This window comes from Eschrichtius robustus, chromosome 13 (assembly GCF_028021215.1).
Source record: "Eschrichtius robustus isolate mEscRob2 chromosome 13, mEscRob2.pri, whole genome shotgun sequence".
In the NCBI taxonomy this organism is placed as follows: domain Eukaryota; kingdom Metazoa; phylum Chordata; class Mammalia; order Artiodactyla; family Eschrichtiidae; genus Eschrichtius; species Eschrichtius robustus.
The window spans coordinates 102,137,332-102,150,788 of record NC_090836.1 but is presented as its reverse complement, the minus strand read 5'-3'; the positions used below and the strand labels follow the sequence as shown (position 1 = coordinate 102,150,788).

The window sequence follows — 13,457 nt, the reverse complement described above, 5'->3', positions numbered from 1 at the left end:
AGAGGCTGACCCCGAGGCTGGCCCTGCCGGGACACCAGGGTGGACGTCCCTCCCAGGCACCCGCTCAGTGCCCCAGTTCCGGGCACAGCCGGGTCTGACCTGCTTCCTGCACCCAGACGTGCGCCAGGCTTCGTGCTGATGCTTGAGGCCCGCTCCCTTTAGCCCCCTCCCGCCCCTGCAGCGGGAACTCTTCCTGTCGTGGACGAGGAGACTGGGCACGGAGAGCAAGGGTGCCACATGTGGCTGGTGTTAGAGCCAGAACCCCGAGCCCAGCCCCAAGCCCAGTCCGTCCCCACCCCGTGTACAGACACCTGCCTCCTGGGCACCTCCCACCTGCCTCGGCCGCGAGCGGGCTTCTCCAGGGTTTCCCAGGCTGCCCCAGGGACTCCACCGATGGAGGAAAAATGTGAAGTTATCTTTGACTTTCATGCCCCTTTTTGTCCCCCTTAAAATGCTTAGAGCTGTGACCGCGGTCATAAGGAGCTCGTTTTTCTTGACAAAACTGCGGCTATAAACTCTCCGGTGCTGGTGAAATAGCCTCTGAGATGATTGTTGCTGCTGGTATCGATAAATTCCAACACAGAGAAAAAAGGTCAGGCCCTGCCAGATAAAATGTCTCTTCGGCTTGTTAATTAAAGGTTTATAAGGATGTGGAAAAACACGCTCTGGGGTAAGCCTTGGAGCGAAGAGAAGCAAATAGATGGCGATCAGAGGATGGACAGGGGGTGGAAGGGGGCTTTGGCGTTCCCGGAAGAAACCCACGGTTCCCAGAAGCGGGGTGGCGGAGGGACCCTGCTCAGCCGCCTCTTTGTAGCAAACTCCTCCCCAAAGCCTGGGACTTCGGGCTTTGACCCAGGGAGTCATCCGTTCTTCCGTGTTCCTCCTGGTGCTGCGGCACAGAGGGCACCCCACACACGGTAAGGTGCTCCTTAACGAGCCATCGGGCACCCTGAGTCCCTGGCAGTCATATAAATGCCAGCCGTCGGGTTGGAGTCAGGCAGTATTTTAGTTCATGGAGTCAGCAAGCGAACGATCTTTGTGCTGTGAACATCCCGCAGGCGTTCGGTATTCCCCCCGTGGCGGGTCCTGTTTCTTTCTTGGTAACTGAGTATTTGAGAACAAGGTCAAAGTAAAACTCCCCCTATCTTCCCCCCTACCCACTCCGACCTCGGGGTCTCTGCCCCCCCAGCAGCCTCCACCCACCCCTCCCTCTCGTGGTCCCCTCTCTCCCCCTCCCTGATTGCGAATTTCTAAGGTGTGTGGACAGATGTTCCCGGTGTCCCAAGTCAGGAGAGAGGACTGAGCGCCGACCTGCAGTGAAGGCTTAGAACCACAGACGGTGGCATCCGCAAGACACACGGACCAGAGCAAAAGGGGTACCCAGAGAAGAATCCATATGGAAACACACAGGACACATGCACCCAAGTGGATGCCAGGGAATGGAGTAGCTGGTACAAAAACACACCCGGACACACAGCAACCCTCACGCCTTGCCATGTGCAGAGACACACGGACTGGAAAAACACACAGACGGCACACACCCCTCGTCTGGAGGGCTTGACTGGGGATCTTAGCCAGAAGGGAGTCCCCGGGGAAGGCAGCTTTGTGCCTGTTCTCTGGCTCCTGTAGGTGTTGGGCATGGATTTGCCCTTCTGTTCCTGGGGCCCTGGGATCTTCTGGCTGCCCGTCACCCGTGCAGGAACCCCTGCACCCAGGGGACCACACAGCTCCGCTCACTGATGGAGTGAAGTGCCCGTGTGGGCCTTTCATCACAGAACCTGCTGGATGGATAGGCCAGCTTCTTCTCATCCTGTGGTCCCCAGGTTGATGGAATCGTCTGGAAGCTTGTGAGTCAAATGGTGCTCCCTCCATGCCTGCCTCTCACCTGCCCAGGTCTGGGCCGGGGCCCAGGGGTTGTGATGCCGATGAGACAGCAGGTCCAGGGGAGGGAGAGGGCACAGCCTTCTATGCCCATCCCTTTGCAGAAGGCGGGCAGAGTCTTTAAAATGGGCATTGGGCAGGGCTCACCTAGCGGTGCTGGAGAGGGACTGAAAACGGCACTGTGGATTGAGACGTTTCCTCTTAAAGTGACCGCATCTGTTCGGATGGTCTCTGCATTGCATATAAAGCTCTGTTCCAACAAACGTCCACAGTGAATTTCCAGTTAAATGTGGATAATTTGGCTTCATGCAGAGAGGCAAGCAGCTGCCTGGAAGGACGTGAACCTCAGAGTTTTGCCCACTTAGGGCAGGTGGAAAATTCCAGAGGAGGGAGGAACCATCCCATCATAATCAGGAGAAGCAGCTCTGTGGGTTGTGGGCCTCTGCTGTGTCATTTGGAGAAGGATGATACTCATTGCAGGGACAGAGAGCTATAAGGGGGGAAATAGGGAGGAGGTTTATTTTTAGCAGCTTTGTTGGAATAATATATACAATAAATTATCATATTTAAAGTGTGCAAGATGTTTGACATAGGTCTACACCTGTGAAACCATCACCGGAATCAAGATAGTAAACACACCCTTGACCCTCAAAAATTTCCCTGTGTCTTTGATCCCTTCCTCCGATCCCCTCATCTCCACACAACCTCTGATCCCTTTAGATGAGTTTGCATTTTCTGGAATTTCATATAAATGGCATCATACAATAATAAGTCTTTTTTTTGTCTGGCTCCATTCAGCAAGATTACTTTGAGATTCATCCACGTTGTGTGTATCAATTGCTTATTCCTTTTTTATTTCTGAGTCATATTCCATTGGGTGGATTTGCCACAGTTTGTTCATCTGTGGACCTGTTGATGAACATCTGGGCTGTTTCCAGTTTGGGCGATCACAAGTAGAGCTGCTGTGAACATTCCGGAACAAGCCTCTGTGTGGGGGTGTGCTTTCGTTTCTCCTGGGTAATGCCTAGGGGTAGAATGTTTTAGTTGGGACTGCTGTAACAAAATACCACCCACTGGGGCGGCGGTGGGACTTAAACAATAGACATTTATTTCTCACAGTTCTGGAATCTGGGAGGTCCAAGATCAAGGTGCTGGCTGATTTGGTTTGTGGTGCAAACCCTCTTCCTGATTTTCAGATGGATGCTGTCTTTGTCCATTCGGGCTGCTATAACAAAATACCACAGACTGGGTGGTTACTGTAAGCAGAAGTTTATTGCTTACAGTTCTAGAGGCCGGAAGTTGGAGATGAGGGTGCCAGCATGGTCAGGTGAGAGCTCTCTTTCCGGCTGCAGACTTCTTGGTGTATTCTTGCCTGGGGGAAGGAGCTAAGAGTCTCTGCAGCCTTTTTTGTAGGCACGAATCCCATTCATTTCATCAGGATTCCCCCCTCCTGGCTTAAGCACCTCCCAAAGGCCCTGCCTTCTAACACCATCACATTGAGAGTTAGGATTCCAACAAGCGAATTTTAGGGGGACACAAACATTTTAAACCATGGCAGACTCCTTGCCGTGTCCTCACGTGGCAGAGAGAGAGGGGAAGCAAGCTCTCTTAGGTCTGTCCTTATGAAGGCACTAATCCCATCATGAGGACTCCACCCTCATGACCTGATCACCCGCAAAGTCTCCATCTCCAAAAGCATCACACTGGGGATTAGCGTTTCAACATACAAATTCTGGGGGGACGGACATCAACATTCAGTCCATAGCAGTAAATGTATATTTAACTTTCTGCGAAACTGCCAAACTGTTCCAGTGTGATTGCACTGCTTTATGTTCCCAAGAGTAGGGCATGCACTGCTCCACGCCCTCACCAGCTCTGGACTTGGTCAGCCTTTTTTATTGTAGCCGTCTGAATGGGTGCATAGTGGTGTCCTACTGTGGCTTAATTCGCATTTCTCTAACTAGTGATGTTTAGTATCTCTTCGTTTGCTTATTTGTCATCAGCATATCTTCTTTAGTGATGTGTTCTGTTCAAATCAGTTTTTAATTGGGTTGTTTGTTTTCCAGTTATTGGGTTTTGACAGTTGTTTTATACATTCTGGATACAAGTCTTTTATCAGATAGGTAATTTGCACATGTTTTTTTCCCAGTCTGTGGCTTGTTTTTTCATTCTTTTAACACTGTCTTTCCAACGTCAGGAATTTTTAATTTTTTGGAAGTCTAGTGTATTAATTTGTCCTTATATGGATTATGCTTTTGGTGTTGTATCCAAGACACTGTGCCTAACCCACAGCCCCAAAGATTTTCTCCTATGTTTTCTCCTAGAAATTTTACGGTTTTAGGCTTTACATTTAGGTCTCTGATCCATTTGGGTTTTTAAAAAATATGTGAGATGTATGGATTAGTTATGTCTTGTTTGTTTTTAATATATGAGTATCTACTTGTTCCAACACCATTTGTGAAACTGTTGTCCTTTCTCCACTATGTTAATGGACTTTGCAGCCTTTGCTGAAAAATCAATTGACCATATATGTTTGAGTCTATTTTTGGACTCTATTCAGTTCCGTTGATCTATTATTTGCATAAATTAACACCTATACCACACTGTCTCGATTACTGTAGCTTTATAATAGGTCTTAAAGTTGGGAAATATAAGTCCTTCACTTTGTTTGTTTGATGTTTTTTGTTTGTTTCAAGTTGTTTTGGCTATTCTGGGTCCTTTGCATTTCCACATGCATTTAAAAAGGACCTCGTCATTTTCTACCCTTTTCGGGGTGAATTTTGATGGAGGCTGTATTGAAGCCATAGATCGATTTGGGGAGCATTTACATCTTAATAATACTGGCCTCTGATCCATGGTTATGGTATGTCTCTCTCTTTATGCAGGTCTTTTTAAAATTTCTCTCATCGGTGTTTGAAAGTTCTCAGTGTACAGCTCTTAATACAGCTATTGTCGTATTTATCCCTAAGTATTCCTCATTTCTTGATGCTGTTGCAAATGGCAAGTAAACATTTTTTTTAAATTTCTAAATGTTCGTGCTAGTGTATAGAAATACAGTTGCTTTTTGTATGTTGAACTTGTATCCTACAACCTCGCTAAGCTCAATTATTAGTTCTAACAAGCCTTTTTTGGTAGATTCCGTCAGATTTTCTACGTAGTTGCTACTGCCATCTGCAGAGACAGTTTTATTTCTTCTTCCTAATCTGAAGGCCTTTTATTTCTTTTTCTTGCCCTATTGCACTGGCTAGGACTTCTAGTCCAATGGCAACAGGAGTGGTAAGAGAACATCCCTGCCTCATTCCTGATCTCAGTGGAAAAACATTCATCATTAAGTATGATGGTAGCTGTTCATTTTTTATAGATGTGTTTTATCAGGTTAAGGAAGTTACTTGCTCTTCCTAGTTTGCTGAAATTTTTTATCATGAATGGATGTGGAATTTTGTTCAATGCTTTCTCTGCATACATTGAGATAACCATATCATTTTTTTGTGATTTTCACATGGTGATGCAGCCTTGCATTCCTGGGATAAGTTCAACTTATGCAGGATGTATTATCCTTCATATTATTGCTGGGGTTGATTTGCTAACACTTTGTTAAGAATTTTGGCTTCTAAGTTCAAGAGAGAACCTCTCTGGTCACTGGTGGTTTGGCTGGCCCCGAGTGAGAGATGCCTCGCCCCATCAGGCAGGCTCATGGGGTACAAATGTGGCCATGTGGAAACTCCCCTTCATCAGCTGTAGGTAGTGTTGATTCCTAGAAAAGGGACCTTAGGCAAACGGGCACCCCAAAACACATCCTCTGTATTTGTGTGGGCCTGGAGTCCCTGGGAGGGTGTCATCTCCCATCTCCACACCCTAAATATCCACCCTGCTGCAGGTGTGGCCATCCCATCATGCGTTGGAAAGAGCCCCGACTCGGAGGCTGAGATCTGAGGGTGTGGTGGGGTGAGCCCTGGTCATGGCCCCTCCTGAGTTAGCACAGTGGAGACATATATCAAGGGCCCAAAATAGTCCTACCTTTTAAAATTTCTACCCATTGATGGACTTCCCTGGTGGTGCAGTGGTTAAGAATCCGCCTGCCAATGCAGGGGACACAGGTTCGATCCCTGGTCTGGGAAGATCCCACATGCTGTGGAGCAACTAAGCCCATGTGCCACAACTACTAAGCCTGTGCTCTAGAGCCCGTGAGCCACAACTACTGAGCCCAAGTGCCACAACTACTGAGGCCTGCGCGCCCTAGAGCCTGTGAGCTGAAACTACTGAGCCCACGTGCTGCAACTACTGAAGCCCACATGCCTAGAGCCCGTGCTCCGCAACAAGAGAAGCCACCACAGTGAGAAGCCCCTGCTCACTGCAACTAGAAAAAAGCCCACGTGCAGCAGCGAAGACCCAACGCAGACTAACTAACTTAATAACTAACTAACTAACTAAATAAATAAATAAATAAAATTCCTACCCATTGATTCCTGTTTTCAGACTCTGTCCTACAGAAATACTTTGTGATGCGGAAATGGCTTTATCCATCGAGATGTATATTGCACCACTGTTTATTAATTGGAAAAGGATGGGAATAAAACCCAAATTCCTAGGAGGATGGGATTGGCTGAGGAAATAGCATGATGTCTGCTGAATGAAAGACTCTATAACCATTAAAGGAGTGATTTATGGAGATGGTAACAACTTCAGGAAACGTTACATGTGTCCTTAAGTACAAGTAGGAAAACAGGTTACACATCACATTCTGTTTGGTGTGAGCGGTGCTGTGTCTTTGGGTAAAATGAGAGTGGATTCCACTCTGGAGAAATGAGAAAAGACAAGTCCAAGGAAACTGGGAAGGAAGGAAGCTCCAAGTTTAGCATGATTTTTTCTTAATTAACCTTCACTGGTTCTTATTAGTAGCCTCCTTTATTTTGTCAAGACATACATCATGTTTACTAAATAGCCTGTCCTGAAATTTGGCAGGATTATTCAGGTCACAACTATAGGCAAATTGAGCTGTGTGTACTCTGTAAACTTAAGGTAATTTTTATAAATCTAATAAACTCCTTATTCTCCCTTCTCTGTCTTTCCTGCTCTATTCTCTCTCCCTCTTCTCTGTCTCTCAAACTCTCTCCTTCCTTCATTTTCTTTCTGCCCCTTCCTCCCTCCTTTTCACTTTGCATGTTTGTATGTTCATAGATCAAATAAAATAACAAAATATGTTTGCAGGGAATCAATATGAAAAAAAAACCAAACAGGTTACAGAATTCCCTGTACAGCTATAGAGAAAACGTACTTAAAAGGAAGCTAATGTGAGACAGTGATAGTTTTCCGGGGATGCCATTCTCTTTCTTTTTCTGATTTCCAAAATTTCTTGCATGATACATATTACTTTCGTGATTTAAAAGCTTACCATTAAGGGGCTTCCCTGGTGGCGCAGTGGTTGAGAGTCTGCCTGCCAGTGCAGGGGACACGGGTTCGAGCCCCGGTCTGGGAAGATCCCACACGCCGCGGAGCAACTGGGCCCGTGAGCCACAACTACTGAGCCTGCGCGTCTGGAGCCTGTGTGCTCCGCAACAAGAGAGGCCGCGATAGTGAGAGGCCCGCGCACCGCGATGAAGAGTGGCCCCCGCTTGCCACAACTAGAGAAAGCCCTCGCACAGATACGAAGACCCAACACGGCCATAAATAAATAAATAAATACATACATACATACATACATCGAGGTGCTTAGCACAGGGCCTAGCATATAGCAAGTGCCCACAACAGTAATTATTAAACAAACAAACAAACAAACAAACAAAAAACTTACCATTAAGAGGAGAGCAGAGTTCGCTGTCTCCAAGGCACCCCTGCGCCGCCAGGCTGGGGAGAGTCGCCGGGTGCCGGCTGGGTGGGGTCGCGTGGGTCCCGGTGCCGTGTCCTGTCTCAGTGCCGCCCTCCTCTGTCTTCCAGGCTTTGGGAACCATCACTGCAGTGCCTGTCACGGGTCCTCAGGTGAGCTCCTTGCAGAGGTTGGCCGGGCAAGGAGCGGCAGTGCTACCTCAGGTAAGCAGCCTGTGGGTGGGCCCCAGGCTGTCTGTCTGTCTGTCTGTCCATCCACAGCCCCTCAGCAGTGAGGTTTAGGTGAGCCCTGAGCTGGGTACGACGTCGTGGGAGTCCCTTTCCTCTCCTGCCTCCTCTGCCTGCCCTTCAGAGGCGATGTTTGGACCAGACCCAGTTTTTCACACAGTGAGGAATTGAGAAATCAATTTAGTGGGTCATGACCAGGATTTTTTTTTTTAATGGAATAAACTAGGCTGGACTAAAAGACAGCAGAAAATACCAAGACACATCATAAGCATTTTTTCGTAAACAATTTGTTTCTGGACTGCATCACGACGTAATGGAGATTTTTTAAAAAAATAAATTTATTTATTTATTTATTATTTTTGGCTGCGTTGGGTCTTCGTTGCTGCGCGCGGGCTTTCTCTAGTTGTGATGAACGGGAGCTACTCTGCGTTGCGGTGCGCGGACTTCTCATTGCGGTGGCTTCTCTTGCTGCGGAGCACGGGCTCTAGGCATGCAGGCTCAGTAGTTGTGGCACATGGGCTCAGTAGTTGTGGCTTGAGGGCTCAGTAGTTGTGGCTCGCAGGCTCTAGAGCACAGGCTCAGTAGTTGTGGTGCACGGGCTTAGTTGCTCCACAGCATGTGGGATCTTCCCGGACCAGGGCTCGAACCCGTGTCCCTGCATAGCAGGTGGATTCTTAACCACTGCGCCACCAAGGAAGTCCTAATGGAGATTTTTGAATATGGGTCACAGTCAAAAAAGTGTTAGAAACTCTGGACAAAAGGGTGCATTTCAGGAGACGGCGCAGACGCCAGACCATGGGCCTGGGTTCCAGCCGGGGTCCCCCATTGGGCTCTGCACTTTGGGCAAGTCATCTGGGCTGCGTCTCCTCGTCTGCAGAGAGGGTGGTGCCAGTGCCTCCCTGGCGGCCGTGAGGACTGAATCGGGGCGCAAAGCCTTTGTAGCCGGGCCTGGTCTGGAGCAGAAGCCTGCTGGCTACCGCCCAGTACGCAGCTTTGCGGGGTACCTGCTGCTGAGCTGCGAGGGGCTGCCAGCTGCACAGGCGACAACGGCTCCTGCCTGTCCTGGGGCTGCAGGCCTGGGCAGATGCCCCCAGCTCGAGGACAGTGAGGGGCGGCTGCCCTGGGCCCTCTTGTCCTTGAGGCAGCCTCGCTGAAGGCCCACCTGTGCTGAATTAGACAGGATCCTGTCCCCAAGAGGCTCAGATTCCAGAAGGGGGACAGACAAGGAATCAGATGATTTGAACCCAGAGTGATCGGCCTGAGTCAGAAGGATTCACGGGGGCTGTGGGAGCCTTGAGGAGGCTCATAGCCTGCCTGGGGGTCAGGGAGGGCTTCCTGGAGGAGATGGTGCTAGAAGCAGGGCTCCGAGGGTAGGACGTCTTGGTAGTCCAAGGTGGAGGCAGGCCTCAGGGGGCGAGCACCCCAGAAGGATCCTGGAGCGTGAGGACACGGGGGTGAGAAGAGGAGGCAGGTGGCGGTGGGGAGACCGGAACCGCAGGCCTGGCGGCGCTGGGAGGGGACGTGGGAGCAGGCATAGCACTGGAGACGTCAACAGGGGCCTTCTGGGGGCCTTGGATATTGAGTAATGGAGTTGAGCTTTGCCTGTCAGTGACTTGATGGCCATGGGGAGCTATGGAAGGCTTTTGAGCAAGGGAGGGTCAGGACTGGGGCTCCAAGGAAAGGCTTCTGCTCAAGGTCAGTGCTGTTTTCCTAGGAGTTTTCACTCCCACGTACACCCCTCAACTGTAAAAGTCCAAGGGCCACCTCTCCCTCTGCCCCAATATAGGCACGCGCGCACACACACACACACACAGGCACACACCCGCGACCAGATCCCCCGGGCCAGTCAGTGCACGCCCAGGACCCGGGCAGCCTTGGCAGGTCCACGGTCTCTCCGCTGCCATCTCCTCACCTCTAACGTGGGAGTCCCTGACCAGGTCATGTCTGTGCCCCTGTCATCTGCCGTGGCTGTCATCACCCCGTCTGTGTGTCTATCTGACCGTGCCACCGTCCCTCCCTCCCCAGGTTAGGCCAAAGACTCTGATTCCAGACAGCCTCCCCATCACCCCGGGCCGGGACCGGCCACCCAAGCAGCCCCCAGCCTTCCAGAAGGCCACCGTGGTCAGTATCAAGAACCCCAGCCCAGCCCTCCCCACTGCCAACAACACCGTGAGCCATGTGCCAACGCCCGGCAGCCAGCCCCGTGCCCTCGCCGAGCCTGCCACCGTCACCTCTCCTCTGAGCAGTGCCGGGGTGGCCTACGCCCTCATCTCCACCTCCCCCAGCAATGCCACCGCCATGGCCCCCAGCACCGCCGTGTCCGTGGTCAGCGACAGCGTCAAAGTCCAGCCCCTCCTCATCAGTGCCGACAACAAGGTGAGGGCGCCCGCGGGCAGGCTCCCCGAGGGGCCAGGTGAAGGGGGCCTGGGCAGAATGAATGACCGGATGGCGGAACGATTCGGTGGCCAAAGGAATGGATGGAGTGTGAACAGAGGACTGAATGAACAGCGTGGGAATGAAAAATAAGTGAATGAATCAGTGCGTGAAGGGGGGGGGGGGGGCGTGTACAGATGAATGAATGAGTCAGTGGTAGAATGAATGCTGCGTGAATGAGGGTGTGGATGAATGAATGAATTGGCCTGGGAATAATGGGGGTACAAGGGAATGAATATGTGAGCAAAAGACTGTGTGGCTGAATGAATTAATACCAGTAGGAAAAGAATGATTGGTCGATGGATGAATTACTTCACCTGTTGGAATAATTAATTAATAAAATGTGTGGCCAAGTGGACAACTGGAAGGGTCTCTGCCGATGGAGGGAGATAGTCAAGGACTTTTTGGACCCTGGCTGCCTGAACGGAATATCTATGATTTGTTGCCAAGATTTAAAACTAAAACTAAGATCCTCTTTCTCTTCCCCTCTGAGCTCCTTGATGATTGTGTGAGGTGTTTGGGGCTGCATAGGAGGTGCCGTTTCCTCTCTTTGGCCTCTTTTCCTCTGTTTCCAATTCAGGGTCCACCAGGCTGCCCTTCTCTTGCTTATGGCCCGTGTCCCCTACTTCCCAGCCCGAGTGTCAGCCGCTTTCCTGCAGCCGTATGTTACTGCACTCAGTATATTTCTGGGTATGTTTTTGAGCTCTCCCACTTACGGACAGTATCCCCAAGGATTCTCCGAGCCTAAAGAGTTATCGCCAGCCAGGGTCGGATGGCAAGTTCCAGTGAGGAAACGTGCACCCCAGGATGGTACCTGGTCCAGAGGGGGTGCTTAGCAGACGTTTGTTGGTTGAGTGTGCCTGTTTCACTGCAACCTCACTAGCATTCAGTGTTGTCATTTTTAAACACTTTTTGCTCATTTAGTTGATGCAAACAGATGCTGGTCGTTGAAAGTGGAACTCCTTTGGTTAGTATTGAACTTGAAGGTTTCCCTGTACTTTTCAGGAATCCTGTCTCCTTCCACGTGACTCATCTCAGGATATTCTTTGCCCTTTTTTCTGTGGGGGATCTTACTGTTTTCTTCCCATGAATATAAAAAGGGAGCATTTTTTTCCATCCAGAGAATTCTGGGATTTCAAAATTATGATACAAAGAAGAACAAAGTCCTTTCCCTTAAGCCAGTAGAAAAACGGGATGCATTTTCTCTTCATACGTAAGAGCTTCAAATTCACAAGTCACAGAAAAAAAAAAAAAAGAAAAAAAAAGTCTGCTGCAAGTATCCGAGAAAAAAATTCACAAGTCACTATGTGTTCTTAGGAGGGAAAAACAGTTCGAGTCACTCCTGGTTGAGGCCAGACCCAGGGCTGCTCCTGGTAAATTCTTTTACCTAGATCCATGAAAAAGATAACGATTCTTTCCCAATTCAATGTCCAAAAAAATAAATAAGATAGATGATTCACAGGTGAAGGAGATTGTGGCCTAGGGAGAGGCCGGGCAGCAGAAGTCAATCTCAAACTTCTCAGCTCCAGGCACCTCACCCCAACCAATGAGACCTGAACCCCATGAGGACCGCTGGATCGGGTCTACTCTGCCTGATGCTGAGTGGGGTCTAGACTCCCCTCCCCCTCTCCATCCCCCCAGGATTGGCAGGGCCCCTCAGAGTGAGCAAAACGGGACCTCCTTCCTCCCACCTGCCCGAACCCCCAGGCCAGGTTTGAGCACCTCGGAAACAGTGGCCTGGGTGGGGGGGGAAGTATGGGCAGGGTGGGAGTTGGGGGGGGCAGGGCAGGCAGCCAGACAGACCCGGGAAGGGTTCCAGCACGTCTGCTCCCTAACCTGATGACCTCAGGCAGGGAGCACGTCTGAGCCCTCTCAGCCTCAGTTTCCCTGCATGTGAACTGGGGAGAAAGAAACCAACCTGCCTTGAGTTCTTGCCGCCTGAATCTTCACAGCCTGCCTGGAAGTAGGTATTGCGAAGGTGTTACTGATAAGGAAGCTGAGGCTCAGAGATGTGAAGTGACCTCCCCGAGGCCACACAGCTGGGAAGCAGTAGCACAGGATTGGACCCAAGCCTTCTGGTTCCTAAACCAGAACCGTTTCTCATGCAGACTCTCCTTAGGGTGCAGGCACCCCGTGGACTGGAGAGGTGGGTGCAAGCCTCCTCGTTCCTCTGTGATCCCGCCATTCGAGGCCCCGTGCCCGTCTGGGGCAGACACGCCTGGCCCTGGGCCCTGTGGGCCTGCCCTCCCTGGGCCCTCCAGTTCCCCCCTCACCCCTCTGCCCCGTCTCCAGGTCATCATCATTCAGCCTCAAGTGCAGACGCAGCCCGAGAGCACGGCGGAGTCACGGCCACCCACAGAGGAGCCATCTCAGGGAGCTCAGGCCACCAAAAAGAAGAAGGAAGACCGGCCCCCGAGCCAGGAGAACCCCGAGGTGGGTGGCTGTGGTCTGGGGGCCGCTGTAGGACACGGCTGCCTAGGGAGTGGGGACGGGCCTCACTCCAACAAGCCCAGAGCACAGCCGCCCTGGGCAGTGGGAGCTCCAGGCAGCACTGGTCCAGTGAGCTGAGGTCTCAGCCGTTGTGTGTCCCGGATTTGCTGGCTGAGCGGCAGCATGGGGCAGTGGGTAGCACCAATCGTAGACCAGACTGCGTGGATTTGCATCCCAGCACAGGTGTGGCGGGGTGCGTGGGGGTGGGGAGCAGATCGCATCCGTTTCCTCATCTGTGAGGATGGCACGGGTGAGTCTGCCTTCCTGGCCATGTTTTTGGAGGATCCCATGAGTCAGTGTCTGCCGAGGCCCCAGAACAGTGCCTGGGCACTGCTGGCTGTTACCCACCACCCTAAGCCCCCGCTGTCCCCACCCGTCCCCCTGTCCTCAGGACCCTCCGTCCAGGGGACAGCGCTGCTCTTGGCACGTGTGGCCCTAAAGCAGCCCTGCTCCTCCCTCCACCCCACTGTTCACTGAATGTCTGAGGGCGGCACAGCAGGACCCTGAAGGCCTTAAACGTCAGCTCTTTGTGGAATTTTTGGTTACAGCAAGTGACGTCCTTGTGTTCCTGCTTGCATCCTCAGCCATCCTGGGCCAAAATC

The 13,457-nt window shown here is 51.1% G+C and overlaps 1 protein-coding gene across 2 annotated transcripts in view; it reads left to right on the top strand.

Moving 5' to 3' along the window:
• PHF21B (PHD finger protein 21B) overlaps positions 1-13,457 on the top strand; it is a 98,277-nt gene that overhangs the window by 64,837 nt on the left and 19,983 nt on the right. Inside the window, exons 3-5 of one of the 2 annotated variants that reach the window (XM_068561716.1) lie at positions 7,816-7,908; positions 9,958-10,308; positions 12,658-12,798. In XM_068561716.1, coding sequence (XP_068417817.1) covers positions 7,816-7,908; positions 9,958-10,308; positions 12,658-12,798 — 585 coding nt within the window. Of the gene's footprint in view, positions 1-7,815; positions 7,909-9,957; positions 10,309-12,522; positions 12,799-13,457 lie in introns of both variants that reach the window. The other variant, XM_068561715.1, reaches the window with a different exon arrangement.